Source organism: Anopheles maculipalpis, chromosome 3RL (assembly GCF_943734695.1).
Source record: "Anopheles maculipalpis chromosome 3RL, idAnoMacuDA_375_x, whole genome shotgun sequence".
NCBI classification, from domain to species: Eukaryota; Metazoa; Arthropoda; class Insecta; order Diptera; family Culicidae; genus Anopheles; species Anopheles maculipalpis.
The window spans coordinates 3,224,288-3,249,542 of record NC_064872.1 but is presented as its reverse complement, the minus strand read 5'-3'; the positions used below and the strand labels follow the sequence as shown (position 1 = coordinate 3,249,542).

Below are 25,255 nucleotides of genomic sequence, written 5' to 3'. Positions count from 1 at the left end.
GTGACCATCAATCATGGTGAAGAGCCTCTAAGCTTCTATTTGTGTTTGATGTTGGCCACATGGCACAAGGTGCAAGATTGAGGTTAAGGTTTCTTTTGGTTCTCTTTATAGACAACCTTGACCTTCATTTATTGGACATCTGTTGGACATATGTCACTAAAAATAGACTCCAATGATATTTAGAACGAAAATTAAAATAACGCGTTACTATATATTAGCCCCTGAATGTCGGCAATGTAATGGTATAAAATTCTACTCCCCCGTTCTGCGTTCCTTTTCGATATCGTTTCAGCCCTTCTCATTAATTGCAGAAGCACACTCAAAAAGCAAACAGATTTCTACATTCCCCTACTTTTTCTCCAAAATTTCCCTCTATTATGGGTGGCGTACAGACGAACCAATCGAAGGGAAATGCTTGCACACACACACACACTTTAAAACCACCCCTGTGTCGATGGGAAACGCAAATCCCCGCTTAGACAAACGAGAGTCGGGAAATTCGCATTCCGATAGCCCCTTAGGGGGGTGGGAGGCCGAGAGGACCAACGACCACCTCCGCGCTGTTCTGCCACCGTGGTAACATTTCGCCTTGATCAACCTGTATTCAGTCGCACACCGAGACGGATCAGCGCTTCGGTTGGGAAAAGTTCGACTGCAGAGATCGCCTTGGGACGGCCCAATTTCTACGGGTGCAGTGTAGGGAGGTTCTTTTGAAACAACCGCACACAGACTCAACCCACAGAACTCGTACGGCGCACGGCGAAACGTTCGGCAGAATGAGAGCTACGCTCACACACCGTCGGTCGGGTGGTGGTAGTTGTCGATGGCTTTTTCCGGCGTGCTCGTGCACTAGCAACTACATCGCACGTGCGTTTTTAAGCTTGTAGGTGTGGCCACACGTGCGTGTCCCCTACCGGTATGCTGGCGCCCTGATGAATTGGGGTACAAATTTCGACACACACAAAAGTACGAATATCGGTTTTCCAGTGTAATAGGGAGAGAGAGAGAGAGAGTGAGTGTGCGTCATGAGAAATTGTGGTGGGTTGTCTTGGAAACGGATTGCTTGAATTTCTTTAACTTCCTGCTGTATGTACCTGCGAAGGTAGGGCAAAGGAAGAAGGTTCTTCGAACACCGAGAATATGAAGGATCGATTGAAAGCAAGTGGTCGGAAAAGGCAAGAAGCGACTCAGCTGGAAGCAGCGCCTCAATGCTGCGATCCTGGTGCAAATGTCAAAAAACATTGAACGGGTTACGGTGGAGATCGTCGTGTCGCCTTCTTCGATGAGATATAGGAAAGGTTCTTCACGCTCGATGCAAAAAAAGGGGAATCGTTTCCGTGGTTTCTTTTTGCACACCGATTGCTTTGATTGACTTCACAGTATAGTTGGGGAAACCATCCCCTTTTATGGTTTGTCATTCAACAAACCCCTATTTATTTACCTTACGCTCGTGGGTATTTCTCGGTCCCAGGTCTCACTCCCCAAGAGCAGAAGCAGCACCAGCAGCATGGGGAGCGCTCTGATTGGCTAAGATGATCCAATTTGTCCAAACGGCGCCGTTTAACCCTTTTGTTTTGGGCTCACTATAGGGCCAGGATCGAAGGCTTTACGGTAGGTAACACGCGTACACGAACCACTGAATTCGCTGTACGTGCACTGGTTGTCCGCATTCGTGCCAGACATTGAGGTCGTGTGTGGGTGTGCGTCGTCCCTTCCGCACAGGTAGATAGAGATACTGTTGGTTGCGTGGAAAAAGAAGAACGGGGCAGAAAACGAGCCTTCCGAAAAAGAGCGAAGGCTCCGAACTCCGAACAGGACCAACCGAGCGAACCAAGCGCAAAAGCAAGGTGAATAATACGCGCCTGTTGTGTCGGTCGGTCGATGCTGCTGCTGGCACAGCTGAAGGCCTAGTAAGGGAAGGCTTTTGATCTCGTGGTTTTGCTCCCGTGGGCTTCGAAAGCCCTGGGCTTCAAGTCTCTGGGATGCGTTGAAAAGTTGCGGGAATGGATATGCTTTTCGAATTGGAATATTTTAACTTCTACTTTATTTCCTATTAGAAATTTTGGGAGTTTGATCGCTCAATATTGCTCAGTAATTGCAAATGTCGATCTGGATTTATGTTGTGTAAACGCTGTTAGAACTCAAGAAAGTCCAACAAAACTATGACCAATTATGGAAGATTCATCCAATGAGGACCACCCTCAAGAGCCAAAAAAAATGTGTTGATAAACAAAAGTCCTTTTACTTTGGAAAGTATTGACGTTTGAGAAGGTATATACAAAAACTAAAACTCAAAGAAGCTAATGCAGCTCAAAAAATGGCTCATTTTTTAGCAAAAGATATACTAAAATTTCGAAAAAAAATCATGTTTTGGCATCATTTCATTTTCTCTACGATACCATCGACCACTCCAGACACTTGTCAATCCATCCATAGCCTACCATTTGCGTGGCTCACGTACGAAAGCTTCACAGGTAGACGCCGTACAGCGTAGGCTTTGCCCTTTGCTGCTGGTAGTCAGGCGAAGGTATGCCGAGGTACGTTCGTTGGGCAAACCTCCCCCATGGTGCTGGAACCACCACCAGGTGCCTAATTGAGTTCGACCTCCTAGCGAGCCTCGTAGCCTGGCATCGTGGTGGAGCGGAGTTTACCTGATTTGTACAAAATCGGACAGGTGCAAAAGCCGAACCCATCGCAATGTAGTCAGGCTCATCGCATTTCCCGAGATCCGAGGTCGGCATTTCCCGTTATTTGTGTTGTTCGTGGCAGGGGAGACCCATCACCGCCTAACACCCCACCCGTGGTACGTGGTGGGGACTCCTCCTTCAATTCCCCATTCAATCGCAACAGAACTGCCCTCCCCATTATTAAACCGAGAGACAACCTTCCGCCCCACAGATGGGGTGGTTATGCGCAAATACTGGTTTTGATGCCGTACCGAACGGGCCCCAATCAACCAACAAGACAGTGCCGCAATTGTTCGGAATTGAAGAAGACAAAAGGCATTAGTGCGGTGAGGCGGGTTACGAAACGAAACGAAACGGAAAAAACAGCCAAAACCCGGTAACCCCCCTAGTACGTATGGTACCCGCGTTGGATCGACTTTCGCACGCAGCTGCATTGAGTCATTGCGCGCGCGAGCTACAAACAGCCCCATGCTGTGTGTTTGTGAGCCACCCCACATGGCGGTGGTATGTTCATGTGAGCTATTGCTGGGGGAATGAGTGCTACTACTAAGAAGTTGCAGTGCCCCACAACGACAAAAGCATTTAAAGACCTCGGCAAGTGGAATTTAAGAGGTCTCGGTACTGGGATCGCAGCGTTTTGAGGAGTCGTTTGGCTGTGGTGAGCTCACACGTCATCCGGTGTCGTTCACACACGAAGCGGACGCGAGCACGCGGGCGCGCGCGCTTGCCCTGTTGCCGCAGTCACGGCCGTGATGGTGTGGGTGAGATCGAGCACTGTCGAAGGGGGTGGGTTTTGTTTTTCTGTGGCGCGAACGCCGTCTGGTACACGCAGCCCGTCCAGTGGTTGCGTAGCTGCATGCTTGGTACTTTTGAATCAGCAATTGGGAACAAGGAACAAAAGCCATTTAAATCGTGTGCGTTGACACGGAGCGTCGATTGAGTTTGTTTGTAAGGAAATTATTTTTGTGAAAATATTTATTTTTTTAAGTTATTTGTTTGTTTTATTTGGAAGTTGGAGTCAATTGTTTCAAATGATTGATTTTTGGAATAAAAATCTAAAATTTTCTTTTAAAATGTTTGTAAATGTTGAAGATGTGTAAGCACAGCGTGTAATATTTTCAAGTTCAATGAAATAACATAAATTCACAAATTCATAGATAATCTTCACTTCGCATGAATTGATACTGAATGTTGTTGAGCAATTTTAAAGATTTTTATGAGCTTGTCGCTTCAACAAATCTAATCTTTTTGTTAAACTTAACATAACTATTTAATCTTAAGTTAACTGGCACTTTAGAATATTTTACATTCATTCGTGAAATAAAAACATAATTTAAGATTTGCTACAGACATTTGCAAATAAACGCATTCTGGTCATAAAAAATAAGTCAAATTTACGTCAAAAAATAAAGACTCAAAAAATGACGAAATGTTGTTACTGCCACCAGAAGCAAGCTTGTTCGCTGGGTAATAGTCTTCAGTAAGTGGTTCAAATAAATGTTTAAAAAATTATTATGAGGCACATTTTCAATTACTAAAGAATAAGACAAAAACTAGGCCAAATAAAATATTTTAACTTGAAATTTAAATTATATTTATAGGAAAAAGAAATACAAACTCAAGCATCTGTTTACAAACGCCGTGTACGCCCATTTAAACGTTCGCATCTCCGTTTCACCATAGCAACCGAGAGCACAGCATAACGGCAAGCTGAGTGAGACCATCGCACCCAACGACAGCTGGCACGAGAGTGGACGATGAAGACATAATACGAAAAACTCCATCGTAAAGACGCGACCGAGTACAGCTCCCTGGGCCAGTTGTAAATTGAGCTCACACCGAACCAAAGCTAAGCAACATTCCATTGCACAACGGCGGGCTGGTACCCTGGTAGCAAGTTCACTTTGGGATGCTGTTTGGCTTCATCTTGTGTTCCACTGAACCAGATTCACACAGCAACCATAGCTCGAAGATGAAGCCGTACCAAGCGGTGTGAGCGAACAGCACAGCGCTATCTCTTCTGCTTCTGCACCGGGTGCAAAACAAAGGGGAAGTGAGTTGCATCGACCGCCTGCTAAGACGTTTGCTTGCGAGTGAGTGAAATGCCACTTTCTTCGTTCGAGTAGATTTCTCCACACCGATGTAACCATGGATGCAACAACCGGCTACTGGTTAGTAGCAGTCGGGTCCGGTTAACTTCATCTTCTTTGCTAAACCGAGTCGACGGGGTTGAGTTTTCAGTTGCAGCGGACCAGGAACGCATCGTCCGGGGTTGGGCATTGCATCGACGATCGCAGCGACCGCGGGTTTCCCACCTTACTGCAAAATGCAATTCGCAGTAACTAAGTACGCATCTCGCGTTGCATGCAGTTCTGGTAGTCGATGTAAAGCGGAGGGTACAGTTACTTTAACTACTCGGCTACAAGTACCTCCCCGCGGTATGGTGTAATGAGTCCCCTTCCCTTTCTGCAACTCTATCCCTTTGGTAGAAGGAAGTAGTAAGAGCAGTCGAGTAGGTGGTTTAGTTACATTCCCAGTCGGTCGAGAAGGTCGTGGCTTAAAGTTGGTCTAGAGATCGAGGCGAGAGAAAGAGAAAGAGAGTCGGCTTGGGTTTCTTACAAGAAGTGCAACGTGCATATCGTGATGCAGTTGTGCAGCGATGCAGTTTGCTGGTAACTGTGAGAAATGTTTTAAAATGTAATAAATAATATTTTTATGACCTTTTTCGATTGATTCAAAAAAATTTATAAAACACTTCAAATGGAAATTCACATAAAATTATTGTTTAACCTTTTACTAATTTAAATTTACAAAATAACTCATACATTTACAGCTCTTGTAATGTGATGTAAAACATCTTGTAAATACCCCATTCAAAAAATGACGAAAAATCCTCAAAAAACGGGGTTTTCTCTCCTACCCGAATATGTCGCCACCTCAGAAAGCATGCGCCATTTTTAGCAAATTTTTGTTCACACTGCATGCTTGGAAAAAATCCTGTGCCAGGATGACTTTTTTCCCCTACATAAACGATAACGCTGCTACACTGCTAACGCTGATAAAATGGTGTAGGATACTCACACAAAAAAAGGAAACGAAACAACGAAACTGCGCCATCATGATAAACCACGCCATCAGCTGCTTCTGTGCGACTTTTTTTTTTTGTTATGTTGGGGTGTTGGGATTTTTATGTTTTGTTTCTGCTCTCCCCTAGACACGTACTGTCCTCTACCTGTATGTGTGTGTGAGTTTTTCTTTTTTTCGCATTTTTTGTGCCCTTTTTTTTAATTCCCATAGATTTTTCCATTCACGTGGAGAACATTATTTTTCGCATGCGGTCTTGGTAGGACACGTGTAGCGTTCGTAAAAGAATTGGACAAAAATTGTACGCTCCTCTGCGCGTGTTCTTTCTTCTCGTGCTTCGTGTGCTCGTGTCTGGGTGTCCGTATCGAGAAGGAAGCAGTAAAGGGTAATTTTATTTCACTCATATATTCGCCAATATCGCGCGGGTAGCAGCAGAGCAAAAAAAAAACAAATGGTAAAGACACAGGAACTTACTGTGAAGATGAAAGGGAAATTGAAGAAATAAAAAGGGGGGAAAAAGTATTAAAGAAAAAAACACTCACACTTCTCCAGCTCGATTGTTTGGAGATGAGATAAAAGATGAGGAAAAGCTACATAAAACGAGCGGGAAAAAATGTTAACACCTCAAGAGAGGTGCGAACGATAAGGAGAACAAACAGCATGGGAACAAAAAGCAACTGCAGCAAAACGAGACTTGAATGGAAAATTTAAAAGAAATCCATAAGCAAAGAAGGACGCACGTAGATAGAGAGCGAGAGAGAGAAAGAAGGGGGGGGGGGGCAAAACAACATACGCAAAAGATGATCGCCGATTGCCGTTTTTGGTCTTCCGTGTATGCAGGTTTCTCCCAGGATCGCAGCATAATGCAGAGGGCTCGCTGATGAGATGTTCGGGTACCATTGGAAACCTCTTCGTGTGTTGCCTACTGCTGGCTTTGTGGGCTGCTTCTTTCCATTTTCCCACTCACATGGCACGGCAAGGCAAGACGAGCGCCTACTGCGGGTTGTCGCTATGAGCAACCACCTTACTCTACTTTTTTCTCGCTTGCCTGTCTCTGTCTCTCATCACATCACTTGTTTTCTGGTCGTTTTTCCCCAGGCGAGTTTCCATTTCCATCCCCTTTGTGAAACAAAAAAACAACGAGGCGTCTGGTAGGGTAGTGACGGTAGTGGTGTGCGCATCTTCGTTCATCCCCTCCGGTCGGGCGTGCTAGCGCAACGAGCAACACGGGGAGTCTGTAATTTATTTTGAATATTTTGAAATGTACTTTCGATGAAGAAGCCATGCATACGGAGAGGCAGCTCTCGGTTGATGAGATTGTGTGCTTCCCTTCTGCTGTGTGTTATTTTTTGCAGCTGCTTCTGCTGCTGCAATTCGCCTCTTGTTTTCTTCACGTTCCAGGCAGGGCTTCCCGTGTGGTGCATTTTTGTAGCAGAGTTTGGCAGACGTTTGATGCATAAAAAAGTGATTGCTGTCAGGTTAAACTATCCTAAAGAAAGCATCCTCGGGCTGCAATCCTTGAAAAAAGAGACATAGGGAATTGGACATACGCGATGGCATTGATTTCTTATTAAAAGTTTTTGCATTGCAGTTTTATTAAAGCAACGGTCCGCTTACGGTCTCTGAGGGGTTAAATCCGCCACTTCCAGGAGATGTAAATTTTCTAGGTTTTACATCTTTAAGCCATCAAAAAATTTAATTTCCAGTGATGCAGTCATATGAAGCGTCATAAAAAGTCAAATTAGTTTAGACATATGGTAACCCTGTTTCCAAGGAGTCGGCGAGAAAAAAAAGGCAGAATTTGCACTTCTTTCCACTCTTCTCCTACTTCCCCTTCTCTTCCTTTACCATAGCAACACGTCCCAGCAAAGCCATGGAAAAAGAAACACAGCTTCGCGCGCGTTTTCGTCCTCCACAGCACGATGCACGTGCCACGTGGTGCAACCGAAACACCGAATACCCCGATTCAGGCTTCGGTTTCGCTGGCTGGTGGTGGTTTTGCTCGCGATTGTTCGATGTGTTTGACGGCTCGACACACGGTCGAGGCGAACGTCACGAAAGGAATAGTGTCGCATGCAACGGGAAGTGCAACACCGAGGCGAAATTGTCTTCCGAATCGTCGTGTGTGTGTATGTGTGGTGTTTCAAGGATGCGCTCTCGATTCGGAAGAATTCCCGGCCGGTTTTCATCCCTCAAGAGAGCACAATAAAAGAGGGTGGCGTACAGGGCACGGCCTCCTCCTTTTCTTACATCTCACTGCTCGCCCTGTGTGTGGTTGTGTGCTTTTGTGTGCGCCCCGTCGGGCGTGTATCATCTTAGAGCCGCTTGATCACCGTGCGAAAAGCCCTTTTCCCTTTGTTGTTTTGATACGCCCGAAATAGGGCGTGTTTCAAAAGTGTATCATACGAACAGGAACGCAGCCTGATCGGAAGGTACCTTCCATACGTTCGAAGGGCTCGCTTTTTTTTTTTGGTTGGGCGTAGACCTGTGTGTAAATCAATCCCTCTACCGTACCACTCCTTGGATCCTTTCCCACGCTTTTGCCGTCTTGCGTTTTGGTCTCGTTGTTGGGCTCTTTTGGGATGAAGGCCTTCGTTCACGCTCGGGAAGGCTCAGGAAGAGGTAGGATTTATTAGGACGTTGAGCGAAGCGTATTCGAAAAACCAGTTTTTATGCTCCGACATGGTTGTCCTTAAACGGGTCTGAGGCGTTCGTTGTAGTTTGTTCTTTTTGTTCAGCTTTACTGCAACAACCAGTTGCATGCTGGGTGGACAGCTTCACTTGTAAAAGGGATGAACCAAAGAAAAGCGAGGGAGAATAAATCTCAAAAATACAATAAAAGGGATTGCACAATGAGATTCGCAGCCTTTTTTTTCTAATGAACAGGAAGGATAAATTTTGAAGTTGTAATTTACGTCGTACAAGGATTTCCGTTGTCAACATCATAATACCGATACGATTTTTCTCTCTATCCGTTTACTCGTTCACCCTGGAAACACCCTCGACAAAATCAACAAAACTCCCCACTTTCTGGGATTGGGCATGTTACGCCCGCAATATCACAGTCCGCACATCGAAACCTGTATGCCATACACCATACGCCGGAATGACGTTAGCATACCCGGAAGAAGGCCCATGCAGCCCAGAATGCGCAGTGGAATGCTTTGCATCGATTAGTGACCTCCCTAACAACGGGCACGGTATGGGCTAAAAAATGGTGAAAATTTTCCATTCCAGCCTGCTGTGTGCTGTGTTTTCGATTGTTTGTCAATTAGTATGCCGAAGCGAAATCGGACAACCTGCACGGAGACAGTTTTTACGGTTGGGTACGGAAAAATCTGAAATCAGTATTAATGGCGTGGTGCTTGGCGTGTGATCCGTGACACGGAGGCGGACACTAGATTGAAGAACAAAAAGTGCACTAAATTGAGGTGGTTTGTTGTTAAATAAAATGTAAATGTGTGGTGTGCAATATGTCCGGCAAAGGTGACGATGAGTCAACGGGAAACAGTGACAAAGATTGGGAAATATTCGACATACTGTGCGGTGAAGAGGTAATAGAAGATGTAGTTAAGCATGTGTAAAATACTTGTTCATTTGATGATAAAAGCTATGTGTACTGGGATTGTAAAGTGCTTTCCTGCAAACTGAAAAGTGTAATTAGAAACAAATGATAGGAATGTATCATCATGAAAATGTATGTAGAAAATGTATCATCAATGTACTCAGCAGATGCTAAGCACAAATAAAGATAATGTTAAGCATGCATAACAAGAATGAATAAACAGATTGTAGTAAAACAGAATGGTAGATAAATCCTACGAGGCCTACGTGAAATTGGTGTAACATGGTTCTTTAAATGGAAATAATACATCGAAGTAATATGTATATATGAAGCAATAAACCACAGGCAAGAAACATTGCTTATTGATAGAGTAATACGATAATCAAATAAGGTGATAAACGTGAAACTGTAGTCTAAAAAAACTCGAAGAAAGATATTCGATTCCGTGTAAAAATGTTCAGAAGTGAAAATTAAAGCAAAAAGTGAAATAAATTAGAATTAAACTAAAATATCATAAATACATATGAAATAGGAAATAATCTACAAGTGTCATGTTGTATGGAAGCAAGATGTGACATGAAAATAGAGAAAGAGAAGAAAATACAAAAGAGAGAAGCAAACAAATGAAACCTTTTTCCCGACAAGTTTCTACAAGATATAAAACGTTCCTTAACAGCACAAGAAAGGATATTTGCGGAACAACACCTGGTTGTCTAATCCAAACAACAAACAACTGATTGTAGAAGGTTCGTCGAAGTACGGTTACCATGGTAGCTTGATGGTAGCTTGTTAGGTTACTTTTTGCCACACCTGCAGAACAACAGCAGCACGCGGCAGCCCGCTTGGATCGATGGGTAGAACGCCCGTTTCCCATTCCGGCACACCATCGTTGAGGGAAACGCAACAAACAACGGAGCCGGACCCTTCCAGGGACCGGGAAGTAAAAATCCGATAATATGAATCAAACTTTACTCCCGGGGCTACCGAGGCTTACCTACCATCGGAATTGGCGCAATCTAGAGCGCGCCACCAGGGCAGGGGTCTAGAAGGTGGGAGAATGGCGTGGAAGCAGGAAATTGCCAGTCAAGCGGTGGAAAATTGAGGAATAGCGTTTTCTTCCTCATCGGAACGTCGTGCTGGTTACGTGCAGGTACCTTTAATGCACGCTGCACTGGGCAATTTTTCGGCCATTGTTTTTCCTTCCGAGAGTCCGTGTGTTTGTCGTGTGGATGCAACCTGTGTGCAATCGAAAAAGTGCAGTGCTCTGAGTTTATGTTTTTGGGGTGAAAACTGTGTCACCGGAAAGACAAAAAAATAAAAGCAGGAACTCTCCAAAAAAGGCAAAGTGTGCTGATAAGAATGATGGAGCCGTTTCGGTTGTTCCAGACGAAATGAATGCATTTGGTAGGACGACCGGGAATAAAAACCGGAAGTCAAGCTGACTGCGAAAGTGAAAGTGACACTGGAAGTGGAATGTGCTGCGTGTGTTCTTGGTGGTGGTGCTGCTGAAGAGAAATTGTGATAGAAAATAGATACAGTAAGTGAAAAAGACGTGATCGACTAAGACGATAATAACAGTATTTGGAGCCCTAATTATTTGGCATAGTTATGGTTTGATGCTCAAATATTTTCTGGTGGCACATAAAAAGCTCAAAACTCAATATGGAACACCGTAAAATTCAGCAGTGGATTTAATAGTGTAGGTCGAGGGACAGTCTCGTTTGACGAGCCTCGATAAAAGCTGCTTTATCTATCAATGGGATTTATCTATAAAAAAATCTTGATGTCCAGTGGCCTCTAACGGTGAAGCATTGTCGTCTAAGAGGCATCATCGTCTAAAGAATGCCCCGTCATGTAAAGGATATTGTCTAACAGGCCTCCTCAAAGGTCCCTCGTCTTCGAAAACGAAGAGAGTATATTATTCTTCAAATGACCCAAAAGGCACCTAATACATGTCCCAATTACACACAGTCGTATAAAAAAAGGAATTCCAAATGAAAACTATATTCACCGAAAAGCATGGTTCCGCTCAATATTCAAATAGATGGCCCTAATTACGATTCGCATTGCTCCGATTGATGATTCGATTTGTCATTGAACGAGGGAGGTTGTTGGAAGTGTTCCGAAGCCAGACAGACAAGGCAGGCCTCCAAAAAGTCGGTCATTCCCAAAAAAAAAAAGGGTCTAGAATAACGAAAACACCTTAGCAATGTCGAAGCGTCGGGTAGGCCACTCACACAGGCAGGAGTGATAAAATGAGGTCAAAGGAATGGAGAAAAGAGTGCTCCACACAGTGCCGCTACCACCATTTCGGGCAATGATAAACAAATAAAAATTCGTTACGTCCTGATTTCCCTGATTCATGCCCCCATTCACCCCCAACCCCCTCAATGTCAGAATCGACTGGAAGGGTTCACTTCCGGTAGTTGTTTAATGCAGGGAACCATACATTTGCGGTGGGTAAGGACCTCTCTGTGCACGTGTGCGTGTGTGTATGTTTGGGTTTCAGTGAACCAAACAAAGGTTTGAACTTGTCAGGAAGTGAAGGAAATTGAGGTCGGCACATATTACTGATGGAATTGTGTTTTCCCCCTTTTTTTTTCAAACCATTCAGAACATGCCAAAACACCACACTTCACACTCTCCGGTGCATCATCATCATCACGTGAGTAGCTTAAGGTGATTTTTCCCCAGAGTGGAAAAGATTTAATTGTGAATTCGTCAATTACTAGCCACCTCCATCCTGCAATGATCACCTGGCACACTCGATCGATTTGGCCACCACGCTCCGAAGCGAGCTGGCCGCGTCAACGTACAAACGCGATCGTCTTATGGCGGAACTTTCCGACGTGAAGAGTTCCCTGTGTGCAAAGGAGAGCGAGTGTGAGTCCCTTCGTGCCCAGAGTGCTCGTCAGACCTCGCTGATTGGTTCACTCCAGCAACGACTAGCTGCGGCTGAACAGCGTGAAAAAACCCTTCACAGTCGTAGTGAAACGGTCGTCCATACGCTTCATCGTGACAAGGGACATCTGGAAGACAAGATTAAGGACTTGAGCGGGAAGCTTCACCGGTTGCAGTGTGAGCTAACGAAGGAGGAAGGCCTTCGCGATCAGGCCCGCTGTCAGTTGCAGGATTTGGTACGTCGGCTGTGTTTAGTGCTTGGGGTGGACGTTTGCGATGGTGCACATCTAACACCGGAATGTGTTCTCGCGAAAACGGGCGAAACCGTGTCCGAGGTGCAGAGGCTTCGGGCAAAGTTGGCCGGTACCTGTGAGAACCTATCGTCGACGGAATCTGAGCTGCTGAGCACCAAAGCGGCTGCATCGGCAGAGAAGACACGTTTGCACACACAGATCGAAGGGCTGCAGTCACTGTCGCAGGGGCTGGAAGGTCGTTGCCGACAGGCGGAACGCGATCTACAGGTGACGCGCGATCGGTTGGCTGAGTGTGAAGTTAATGGCGATAAGTTGAGAGGTAAGCAAGAAAATCGTTTCCAATTAATTTGAAGAGTTTAAATGATTGATCCTGTTTCTCTAACGAACAGAGGAATTACGAGGGTTCGAGTCACGCTGCTGTCGGTTGCAGAACAGCTATGATCGATTGCAAACTGAGCGATTACAGTTCCTGCGCACGATCGCTACGATCGTGGGTGTCAGTGAGCCGTGCGAGAATAACTTGCGAGATAAAATCCGGGACCTGACCAACCACAACCAGGCATTGCATGATGTTAGTATAGTGGATGATGGAGAGTGCGCATGCTGACGTTGTTTGATCGTTTTTGGGGATCATTTGTCTTGCAGCAAGTGTCACAACTACGAGAGCAGCATCATCAGGAAGCGGCAAAGCATCGAGAACACCAGGAATCTAGTGCCTGCCGGCTGAAGAGCGAAGAGCAGCACCGGATGAATCTGGAGGAAAGGTTGGAAAAGGCTTGCCACGAGCTGCAACATTTCCGATCGGAGCACACGACGGTAAATGAGATTAATCTATCTGTATGCAGTTGTTTTAGTTAATTTTGTTTTGTATGTGTTTCAGTTGAGTGAATACTTGTTACGATTGGCAAGAGCTCTCTGCTGGAGTGAATGCACAGAACCGCCTGCCCCGGGAAGTGATACGACGATCCTGAGCGAAACACTACTCGAGCGTGCTGAACGACTTGCCAACCACCACGAAAATCATGTACACGGAACGTGTGATAAGGTAAGTAACTGATCGGATTGCTTGTACCGTCATCAAGAATCACCATCGTTACGATCATCGTTACAGAACTGTTGGGAGTCTATCAACCATCACCATCACCATCATCACTCTTCGCATTCCCATTCGGCGTCAAAGCTTCGCCGAGAGCGTTCCTGCACCGATTTACCGCTTAAGGAAGTATGTTCGTCTGTTGCTTTTAGTTCATCCAGCGATCGCTATGCATCTCATCCACGATTCATCTCATTATAGAGCTCCACAGTGTACCATATGCAGCGCAAGGTGCGCGTACTAAAGGAACAGATACAGCGACGCGATCTTCATCTCGAGCTGCTAAGGCGCAAGATCGCACTGCTGGAGGATAATGCTAGGGGGAAAGCCACGCTACAAGTACGCACTCATACAGTCATTGCACGCCACATTCTGCTAAAGGTGTCCGGTTGCTTTCGTCCAGTAATTGGTTCTCTTTTCTCTCGTTAATTTTGCAGACCGAGCGGGATGAGGCGATGCACAAGGCAAGAAAGAACTCGAAGCAAGCCGAACGAACCACCCAACAGTTGGCCGAGGTAAAGGCTCAGCTGGCGGAAGTTAAGCTACAGCTGACGGAAGCTTCCGAGTATAAGATTACTGCACTCGAGCGTGCGAGGAAGTGTGATGAGCTGCAGGCCCGTCTCTGCGATTTGGAGACGGAGCGAGAACGATTGGTAACACAGCTGGCAGCGTACAAATCGCGTGCCCGGTCGGCAGTAGAATCCTCACACGATCGGCGGGTGCGAGACGAGCATGCGATGTCGGTAAGTGTCCGCTTGAGGCGTAGTTCCTTAAATATTCTACATTTATCTCCATTTTTTGCAGCATCTTCGAGAAGAGCTTTCACGCGTGAAGTCGCAGCTGGCAGACACCAACCACCGATTATCTCAGCTGCAAGTCTTCCGTACATCGGTCGCCAAGCTGCTGCACGTGTCGGACTGTGCTGATTCGGACATACTGCAGAAGCTGCAATCGGTGTGCAGCAGCAGTCACACTCATCATCATCACCACCATCGGCATCATAGTGCGTCCAATCTGTCGCGCAGATACGATTCCTCCTCGCCGACTGGAGGAGAAACGCACGTGTCACGGTACGACGACATGCTGACGGGAGTTGGTGGAGGAAGTGGTGGTGGTGGAGCTGGTTCACAATCCCACGGTTGTCGGCCGCTCAGTTCTAGTCCGGTGCACAACCGGCGCTACATAGATTCTGGCTTCAACGATCACGATCATCATTTTGATGATGATTATGATTTCCATAAGAAATATTAGAAATCTCTGAACAAAAGCCACACAGTGTGTTCGACGAGAGGGTAACGAATATTCACTGCCCAGAGACTATAGAGAGAGGGAGAGGAAATGGTTCAAAAAATGTGTTTTAATGCAAAAAGGAAATAAAACAAAGTTATATTGTTTTTGGTAAGATTATTCAAACGTCATGGCGGTTTTTGTGCGAATAAACACAAAAGCAGCAGGCGGCTTCATCTCACGTATAGATGGCGCTCGTGGTGAAATGGTGAAATATTTCATGACGGTTATTCATCTTTAAATTGAGATTAATTAAGGTTATCGTATTCATTGAGTTTAAAGCCAATTTTTTTTTTTGTTTTATTTTGTGTAGAAAGTATGTCTCTTTTTAATTTGATATATTTTTTCAAATTCAAGAATTTTCGGCCAGGCCGTATTACTACAATTTAATTTTTAATGACCAAACCACTTCACTTTAAATTCGATATTAATGTGTCCTTTTTAAGGATATATTAGGCCCTAAAACGAACATCTCCGAGTTACAAACATTCATCAATCTGCAAAATCCAACAAACCTTGAACTGGATGGCAAAAACTGCACTCAAAAGCCCCAAACACACACACAAAAAAAAGACGGCTTTTGTCCGAAAAAAACCTGTTCCGAGTGCTTTTTTATTCCCAGGAGAACCTCCTTTCAAGAAGTAAGAAAAAACGAACGACACGTGTTTTGTGAGTATGTGTGTGGTATTTTTTTTACCATGTAAGTAAAGAACTCTTCATCATCGGCACCAACCGCCAGAAACAGCTTTCGGGTCCGGGATCAGTTTAGGATTGTGGAAACTGATATGTTGCTACGGTGAGAGAGTCCAAAAGATAACCGACACACATGCCCCCGGAGGGCATGCAGCAATCAACCACGGCGAGCTTTCTGAAACCGGGAATGCAGTTCTCGACCGTTGCAGGTGGCAACCCAGGAACATATCGACGGTCATGTTCAGGGTGATGCAGGTTTCGCAGTTGGCAGGCAGAGAGATCAGACGCGAGAAACGCCAATGACGTGATGGCTGGAGGCCATTGTCCTCGTCAGGTTTTGGGAGTTTTTTTGTGCCACGTGGTTTGCAAGAAATCATCCCGTTTGACACACTGGGGAAGGTTTCAGATATGATTTAATCTCGGTCCCAAGACGCGTTGCGTGGGTCGTTCAACCGTTAGTTGTCTTTTGGAGAGAAAATGGAACAAACACATACAAAAAAAAGTCAGGCAAAATATGGTCGCGAAAAAAAATATCCGCCTTGCGCACCCATCCAGACACAATGCAGAAACGAAACGACATAAAAACTCACTTCAGCATATTAAACCCGATGAAGCGAACGTCTCGGCGCTCGATAGTCTGGATCGGGGTAATGGAAACGGTTTTTCGTACTGTTACTCTCCATTTAGGATGGACGGATGAGACGTGATGAGGTGAGGTGGGAATGAAGGGATACCCGGACGAACCTGTCGATAGCAACATTTGCCATGTGGCCGGGCAAAACAATCGCATACGACGACGGCGACGGTGAGGACGAGAACGTGGATGGCTTGCCACCCGCTTAACTTCGATCACAACATTCGCGTATCGTAGCATTTTTCATAAGAAAGTTTTATCTCAACCTTCAAGCCACAAACCTTCCAGATGTCAACAGAAGAGGGTGGCAACTCATCTTGCCCGCTTGGTCCGCAGAAGTATGACAGCGTAGAGCAATTCAGCATTTTTCTGCGGACGGCTTTAAACCGATCGATTCGGAAATTTCATTTCTTTTTTGTCTCGCAAGCTGTTTCGCAACAAACTTAAAAAACATAAACAAAACTGACATAAAAATGGTTTGCTTTTTAGTGTGTAGTTTTGTTTTCCAAAATATTTAACTGATAACTGAACGGAAAAAAGGAACAAAACGGAAAAGCAACACTGGCTGAAGTGTTGTGTGCCGGCTGTAACCGGTTTCTATGGCACTTTCGTCCGAAAGAAGCGTCCTCCACAACAAGCTTTTCTTGTCTCCAATGGGGAGGATTACCTCTGCAAACCTGTCAAGCAGGTGGTTTATTGACCATGGTGGAAATGTTTTTCCTTTTGTGGGGTTTGTTTTGTTTTCATCTTTGGCCAAGTTTTTGAGGTTGTAAATGAGAGAATAAAATGTTGAAAGGAGATATTTTGGTACTTAAATAATGATGGCGCCAAGCAAGCTCTCCTCCTCCTTCTTGTTCTTCTTGACTTAACAACCTGCTAAGTCAAGACGGCCCTCTAATGGCTTATAAGATTTATTGATTAGTAGTTGGATAGTCAGCCCTCAATATGGAGGATCAGTCCGGATGGGATTTGAGCTCCAGTCCTGCCATGTGAAGACCGGTGACTACCACTTGCATTTGAATCGTTTGAACCTTGACCACCTGCAGAGATTGTGTTAACTGCGCCATCCCCGTGACATGACGCGACTCAGAGTCGTAAGTACGTATAGCGACTTTGAATTACAGTTGTAGCTTCATCCATCGAAGCAGGTGTTTTTGAGAGAGCCTTTTTGTCATCCGGACAGCTAAAATCTGAAAGTTTTCTAGCGCTATTTCCGTTCTTTGGTCGATATTTCTACTTTCAATCATTCATATCTTTGTCATCAGAGTATTCCAGAATCTGAAATGATATTTTGGAGATGATCTCTTAAGTTTTCATGACTGATTCTCGAACGATCCGCTGGCTAAGACTATCAATCCTATCGCATTTCCACAAAGTTCTGAAAGGTGCCAAAAGGCCTTTCAAATTTTCTATCCGGATATGTTGATTCAGTTAAAAAGTTAAAATTAAATAGACCTCTAGAACAAACGATCATTCCAAGAGAAAAACCATTATCTTTAAAAAATTTAATCTAGAAAATGTGACTCAAGTTCAATCCTACTGCCATATTGTTTTTCGCCACCTTTAGCATATTTGTCGATCACATTCCAGACATTCCGACAGGAACTTCCTTTTTCACGATCGCGTTCGTTCATGCAACATTCCATTTGGTTCGTGTTGCACGCAAAGCAGCGCAAATCTCAACGCCCAATCTGCAATACGATCAATTCCAACCACATAAACTCACTGATTGAAACATAATACGAACGAACGGCAGCAAACAAAAAAGAAATGGTTTCACACCCAAATGCACCAGGCCGCGGTGCAAGAGGCTAATAACATCCACTCGAATCAAGATCACTCTCTCGCACTAATCCTTCGGCGGGGACCTAAAAAGAAATTGAAAGTGAATTAATAAAAATAATAAAACCCATGCATACCGTGCGCTCACATACAGCAGGTATGCACCCGTATCTGTGGTGTGTCGAACGAAGCTTATGTAAGCACTTTCACGCTACGATAAAGCTGACGACGCATGTCCGCCCCGTGTTACTGGTTGCTGCTGCAGGCACCTCTTATCGCATCGCTCGTTTTTCCGAGTGGGCAGAGAAACGAGTTCAAGTGAGCTGACAGGGTGTGAGGTGAAGGAAAAAAGGGACAGAAAAAGGGTGTCCTGTATCGATCGGAGCGATTGATTTGCACGCTAGATAAGGATGCTTGCGGGCGAATTCGATCGAGGGTGAATGCAAATGCTGTACGATGGTATCGTTGATTTTGTCTGTTGTTTTCGTTTGAAGCGGTGTTTGTTATTGTTTTTGATTAATTGAATGACAGTTCGTTCGTTTCGAGTGCGAGTGTTCACTTTCTCCCTATCCATTTACTAATGCTCATTTCAGCGAATCGTAGTCGTTGGAGCATGCGTTGCTTTCGTACAGTGTTGTAGAGCTAGGCAGTTACAGTTGGTCTAATGCAAAATGGGACACTTTAAGCTGTCGCTGGGTAGGTTAGATGGATGAAGACTAAATACCACGTCACTGAAGGCTCTGATACTGATAGAAAGCCTATCCGAGAAGCAAGTATCGGGTGATGTCTTAAGATGATAGAGGAATTCTTCTACCTTGGCACAATCGGAGATGCATTGTACAGCGTACTCCTGCCGATATTGGACAACTGAAACTCCTGCGATACATCTCTCAATTGATTACCAGAGTCTTGGTCAGTTCTAGGTGAAGTCTCCAATTCTCATCTTCAAGCAGCTGTCGCTAAAAACTATCTTTGACAATGTATCCTAAATTAAAGGGATACAATTGCAAAGGAGCACTCGTTGGATGAATCAAATAGGCTGGAATTCACCTAAAATCGGATCTTCTCTTAAGGTTTTGGTTTGGAAGAAAGAACCAATAGACCAAGCCAAAGAATTGGATCGCCAAGCAACAGTGAAATTCGTAGGTGTTCCATTTTAGACGAGACCCAGTGTATCAACGCCACCACAGCCTCCTTTTATTTCTCTTCACCAAAAACAACATGCTGATGCTTGAACTGATTGACGTGGAGTTGGCGGTGGCTTAAACATTTCGGACGTACTCGTATCATCCCATTTCCAGCACACAACAGCTTAATAAATCTGACGCGTAGTACGATAATGAAGCGAGGCCAACGGTTTGCCGAGGAACAATGTCGAATTGGCTTAGACAAAAAAGAAATGAAACGAAATTGAAGAAAGCAGCGTATGCTAATGATCATCACCTTTCGTAGCATTGCATTGCGACGGCCTCGAACGTTGCGCATAAACCTCCGGATGCGTCCTAGGATAATGAGGCTAACTATTTCTCATTGCGGGTTATGCTGGTTTTGTAGGCTGCTCAGCGATTGCGCAATTGCGGCAGAGGTTTCGGGGCGATCGGTTGGCCTATCTCGCGATCGGTTGCAGGCAGGCTAATGAGACGTGGAAGAGCACGCGGTGAGTGACTTTCTTGATGTTTGGTAGCTTTTCGAAAATGCGAACACAGCACGCAAGCACGAACGGTGCCAATCGGAATAATGGTGACAGGTGCGCTGAATTCGTAACAAGAGCAGCAGTAGAAATGAAGTAACATGATGTCACATCATGTGTGATTGATAATCAGGAATTATCTGTCGGTGTGTGCGCACGCTGTTTTATGGTTTCGGTTGCTGATTTCACCAAAAAAAAAAGACCCTGACGAATGTTGTAACAGTTTCGCGGAACTAAAAGCGAAAGGATGACTGTCAGGAGAGAAATGTTTTCGAGCCAATCGATCTTCGATTCCAATTTTTTACTGATACCGATTGGCGAACAAAAAGAGAGTCCAGTTTTAGACTAACATTTAGGTAGCGATAACAAAATTTGTATAAAACTTAAGAAACAGGAAGGTATAGAGAATAATTATAGAAATTCTCTAGCAAGAGCGTCATCCTTCAAACATCAGCGTATAAAACGGCCAATGTTCTTGCTCGTTAATAAATGTCGCGAAGCTTGATAGTACAAGGTGTAATTCAAATGTAATCTCACAAGCAACAAGCCAACCTAGTCCCAAAAATGTCCTAAAAATGAAAGATGCTAATAAGAAACCCTGAAGAGGTTTTTCGACAGAACATTCTACTAGGCAGAGAGTGGCCGTAAAAAAGATGTCCATACGATCGTGAAGCGAAAGGATGGCTGATTGGGCACACACACAAACACCCTACGCACAAGAAATATTCTCCACCGTCACCAGGAAGAATGCTGAAACGTTTCGAAATTTATCGCCAGGTCCTCGGCAATGACGTTGCCCTTTCCAACGCTTTACCCGGTTGAGTAGGTTTCGTGCCATCGTGCCAAAAAGAAGTAAAACCACCAACTCCACCATCACAGACAGTGCAAGAAGCAGCATCAAAAATTACAGACACTTAATTCCCTCCCCCATACCCCATACCGTACTTTTCCACTCTGGCACTTTGGTTACAGGTTGCTGCGGAGAATATGCTCGGTGAAAGATTGGCCAGTTTCCTTTTGCTTCCTTTTTTGCTTATCTTGCTTGCACAAAAGGGCTACCACGCTAGGGCAAGGAAGCAAGGAATCGTTTTGTTTTTGGTAGGTAGGTTTGAGCCGCCAGGAAGGAAATGCGCGAGTGTTACATCGTCGTTTCATGGTGATGGTAGTGGTGTGGCAAAAATTTCTCCTCATTTTTTATACTTCACGGGGACTTTATTTTCCCCAATTGTGCGAAAGGAAGACGGACAGGGACCCGGTTGTGGTCTTTTGTTAACAATTATCAACCATCAAACTGTAACCGGATCGTGTGTCGTGTGGTGCAGTGGTCTACGCCAGCAAGACGCACGACGAGTCGTCGTCGTCGTCGTTGTGGTTGTCGTGGTCTTCCGTCGTCTGGAACGCCAATCGTAGGGACCTGTAAATTGCATGTGCGTTATCTATAGTGCTGCAATCAAAGTGGTTCAACCCCGCGTGATGTGATAGCTGGGAAACAACGGTCGACAAGAGTGGGTAAATTAAAAATTTAAATTACTTTCCCCGTGTATCAGGACAACGGACGGGGCTAGCCAAAAATTGCATCTGAAGCGGTGACAAAAGTTTTTTGGCAGTTAATTTAGGAAGAAATCATTATATAATAAAATGGTTTATATTTTTTTAATTTTTGAATTTTCCTGATAACATTTTGAATTAAATGGATAAGAGAAACAGTTGAATTTAAAAAAAGAGAATTAATCTATAAGCAGTAGGTTCACTAGGTTCAACAAAGATTGATTACACACACAAGGTTGATATAAATTTATATCAACAGAACAGAATGTATATAAACTGAAGAAAAGAATCTGAAAAATATATTTACAGCAAAGTTAGGTTAAGATTACTTACTACAATTAGGCTAGGAAAGGCAAGGCAATGAAATTAGTCTTAAAGTGACCAGAATAGCCTAATGAACAGTTTTCTTAGCTGATTTCGTAACACGAGCACACAAAACTAACCAACAAAGATGCCACAAATGTCCTTTTCATAAGTTTTGCTTTATTTTATAAGTGTTGAATTTCTAGTCTAAAAAATTATTTTATAATTTACACTGATTTATAAATAAAAATGTTAAGAATCAACATTAATATTATTAATCAGTTCAACAGTTAATAAATATTCCGAAAACTAGGCTCTTGATTGGAAGATTGACTGCTGACTACTTAACTCAAAATGCTCTTATCCAAGGTCAAATAAGTTTCTTATCTGCAAAATATGTGAATGACTTCTATGAAAATGGATTGTTTATCAAACACATAGCGAAAAACAGCATAAAAAGCTACATCAATTATTCAACGTTTTATAAATACTAACTTTTTTAGTAAACAAAGTACGTCAGCTGTGCTGACATGTCACTCTCTCACTTGTTCTCTCACTGTTCTACATTTTAGTTAGTAGCGGCTACTTTTAACACTAAATTTCAGATGCAAACCGCCTTCCCATTCGAACCCAACCCTGCATAGTACGGTGGATTAAAATGTTTATAGATTTCTGCATTATTTTTCCATTCCAATGAAATGACAATGTTAGCAGAGAAGACAGTAAAAAAAAGGACACCGTGCGATGATTACCCTGGGACAGAAACTGTCCGGTTACATCATTGCATTTTAAATTATTCAGCGTGCATAGCAAACATTGTGTTGCAGAAAAAAAGGGAGCGTGAAAGGGCTGGCTGGCCGTTCCTGTTGACTTCAATTAGATATTGATTCAAAATGCAGAAGCATCACTCCTGCAGAAGATGGCAGACATTCGGATTTGTCGGGCGCACTGCATTTGCATGCATATTCAATATCAACGTGCATCAGATGCGCTGTGCTGACAACGGAAACGGTGTCAATATTTGTCTCCTGTTGTCTATATTTCTGCTAGCGAGCGTTTTTTTTCGCTTACCCGGGTAGCTCGCCGGAGAGAAGAAAGAAATCACACTTTTCATTTTGCTGCGTCACACAGGCTGGTGAAAGGATCAGATCAGAAACAATATGAATGGTATTTTTTGTTGCACCCTATTGGGACCCTGGGAGGAAAAAAGGAAGAGATTGCAACGAGAAAAGAAAAGAAAGAAAGAGAGAGTTGATCCTTTCACTGCCATCCAATAATCCATCCCGGTAGAATGCTGGCCGATGTAAAAGGTCCTTAAAACAGACATAAGGAAGCATAATCCCTCGCGATAGAAGGTGGCATGCCCTAATGATCGGTTTCAGCCGGAGGATAACTACACCGCATTGGTCGCGCGCTCTCACCACCGAGTACAAGTGGATGGGACACCCGATCGGTGTCCTGGAGGAAATGGAAAATAATATCCCCAAAGGACACATCCCAGCTGTCATGGTTGTGGTTGGCTGGCAACAAGCAACAAGGCGAGTGAAGTTGTTATTGCTGTTTTACCCTGGCCGCACGCTTTAATACAACCGTACCGGAATATCGGATTGAATTCCTGCAACCACCGACTCCGGCATGTTTTGTGATTTTTTTCTCCAATCACGGGAGAATGTTTTGTAATCTGTCGGGGTTTTTGTGGGGGTTTGGAGTAGAGAGATTTTGCGGAATTTGCATTTTTCATTATCGATAGCATCGCTTTCGCAAAGACATATCGCAAAACGGTGGTACCAAACCCGATGCTAGTTGGATGCAGCACAACACAAAGACGCGACGACTTTCTTTTCAGTGTAGTAGATGCACACGAATTCAAGATGCATTGTGGAATCCCGAATGCATCCAGCATCTTCCACGTGACGTTGTCTGGATGAGACCCGGGAGTTATCCTTGAGCTCATATCAGTTTGATTATGTTTGCTTTCCTCATACATACATGCATGCGTACAAGCGAGCGAGCGATCTGTTGTTTCTTTTATGATCCGATTAGACAGCCGGAAGGGTGTGTGCGAGGAAAACAAAGAATTTGTTTGTAACGTTCGCGATGGTTGTCTTGGAATTGGAAGCTGAACATTTTCCAATTATGTGCCCGAAATGGCATGGCTGAAAATGCATCTTGGGAAAAAGGGGAAATGAATACACCACCGTTAACAGGGAACCGATTTTGATGAGATTTCTATTTTCCTATCCTGAACGAAGTAATCGCTTGCATCAAGCTGAAAATCTTCTTACAGCAGAAGAGAAAAGCTTTGCCTTTCGCTATTTTTTGCTGGTACAGTCTCTGTTATGGTCCGCTGGCAATCTTCTGGAGCGATAAATTGCTTTAATATTTGACCACAACGCACCGGTTAATTTGAACGTACGTGGAGAGGGTTGTTAAAAAATGGCCTTCCATTTCGATTTCAATAAAACCGACCCACGTGCGTTATTGTAGAGAGTGTGTGTGGTAAGATTAATTTTTACCAATTCATGCTCAATTTCAGACGTAGTAATTGAAAGCAGAAAGAAGTGAAAATTATCGTTTAGAATGTTTTCTTAATGATTTCTTTCTTTCCACAAAAATATCTAAAATTATAACCACAAATAAAGCACCATTATCTTCCCAGGTTGTTGCATTTTAAGTTCCTTTTAAGCATCAATCTGGTTCCATCGATAATACCGGTTCTTTTGCCCGCTGCAAGCTAAATTATAGTGAACGGAAATTAATCACCTCGGCTAGACAACCCAACCGACCGACCGACCGACCCAGTCACACGACATCACGAGATGCTGTAATGCAATTTTGCTCAACTTGACGCTGTGGTGTGATGGATTACCCTAATGCGTTTGATACGATAATTTAACAACCTGTTTGGCCCATCCACGGCGGCAGGGACGGTGCCCAGCTTTAGGTTTAAATTGACAGTTTACAGCAAAGAAATCGTCCAAAGAAGAGGATGATGCTCATCTTCATAGTGGGAGAGTATTATTAAATTAAGTAGATGGATGTCGTTTGCATGAATCGATGCATGCAGGTGACATTGTTGTAGTACAGAAGATAGATTATTGTTTGACAGGTATGTTTGATGTATTGCTTACCAGGCATGAGAACACAGGGAAGAAAATGATTTTCTTTGTTGTCTTCCTAATTTTCAATCATTTGCTTCAGTACATATTGTTGTTTACTTCTGATAGAATCTTTCTCCACTTTCTCGAACCAATTCACGCATAAACATTACACATTAAAGGCGTTACATTTTTAATCATCTCCCTCAGAAGGATCCAGCCACTTTTTTCCATTTTCTTACAACTTCGTACACTGTTTGTGCGCCAAGATACCAGTTGACTTTTGCACAGATTTTACGCAGGAGATAAAATTCGATTAGCATAATGTTATAATAATCATAAACCATGAATATTAATGTGTGTGTTTTTGGACGAAGCTGCCTTCCTAGCAAGCGGGTTGGTTTTTAGCTAAGGTGCGGTCGCGTGTGGATAATCTCGGTCGAACTTTTGACGAAGAACTGTTTAGGCAACAGTTTGACTTCTTTCCCTCGCAAGCACAGGGCAAATCCGGACATAAATAGGCAAATTGTGCTTTGTTAATAGCAACGAGAGTTTTGGTTCAATGCAGTTGCATGCCCAGGTCGATGTTTGCTGGAGGCTGCAAACTGTACGAAATAAACACGTTTTGTTGATAGC

General features: G+C 44.0%; 2 protein-coding genes across 2 annotated transcripts in view; both read left to right on the top strand.

Annotated features, from left to right (window-relative positions):
* The window catches only part of LOC126565342 (uncharacterized), a 205,199-nt gene that overhangs the window by 52,136 nt on the left and 127,808 nt on the right, over positions 1–25,255 (top strand). The gene's annotated exons all lie outside the window — the stretch shown is intronic.
* On the top strand, positions 9,244–14,843 carry LOC126565814 (coiled-coil domain-containing protein 170). Its single transcript, XM_050223024.1, has 10 exons — positions 9,244–9,325; positions 11,951–12,001; positions 12,069–12,810; positions 12,881–13,062; positions 13,137–13,307; positions 13,372–13,536; positions 13,603–13,713; positions 13,786–13,923; positions 14,022–14,327; positions 14,389–14,843. Exons 1-10 carry the CDS (start codon positions 9,245–9,247, stop codon positions 14,833–14,835), a joined length of 2,394 nt encoding a protein of 797 aa, XP_050078981.1. The 5' UTR covers position 9,244; the 3' UTR covers positions 14,836–14,843.

Coding starts and splice junctions, on each gene's coding strand:
- LOC126565814 (XM_050223024.1), top strand. CDS start 9,245: ATGTCCGGCAAAGGTGACGATGAGTCAACGGGAAACAGTGACAAAGAT. Junction 13,063..13,136: donor ACAACCAGGCATTGCATGAT/GTTAGTATAGTG, acceptor TTTGTCTTGCAG/CAAGTGTCACAACTACGAGA. Junction 13,714..13,785: donor CCGATTTACCGCTTAAGGAA/GTATGTTCGTCT, acceptor ATCTCATTATAG/AGCTCCACAGTGTACCATAT.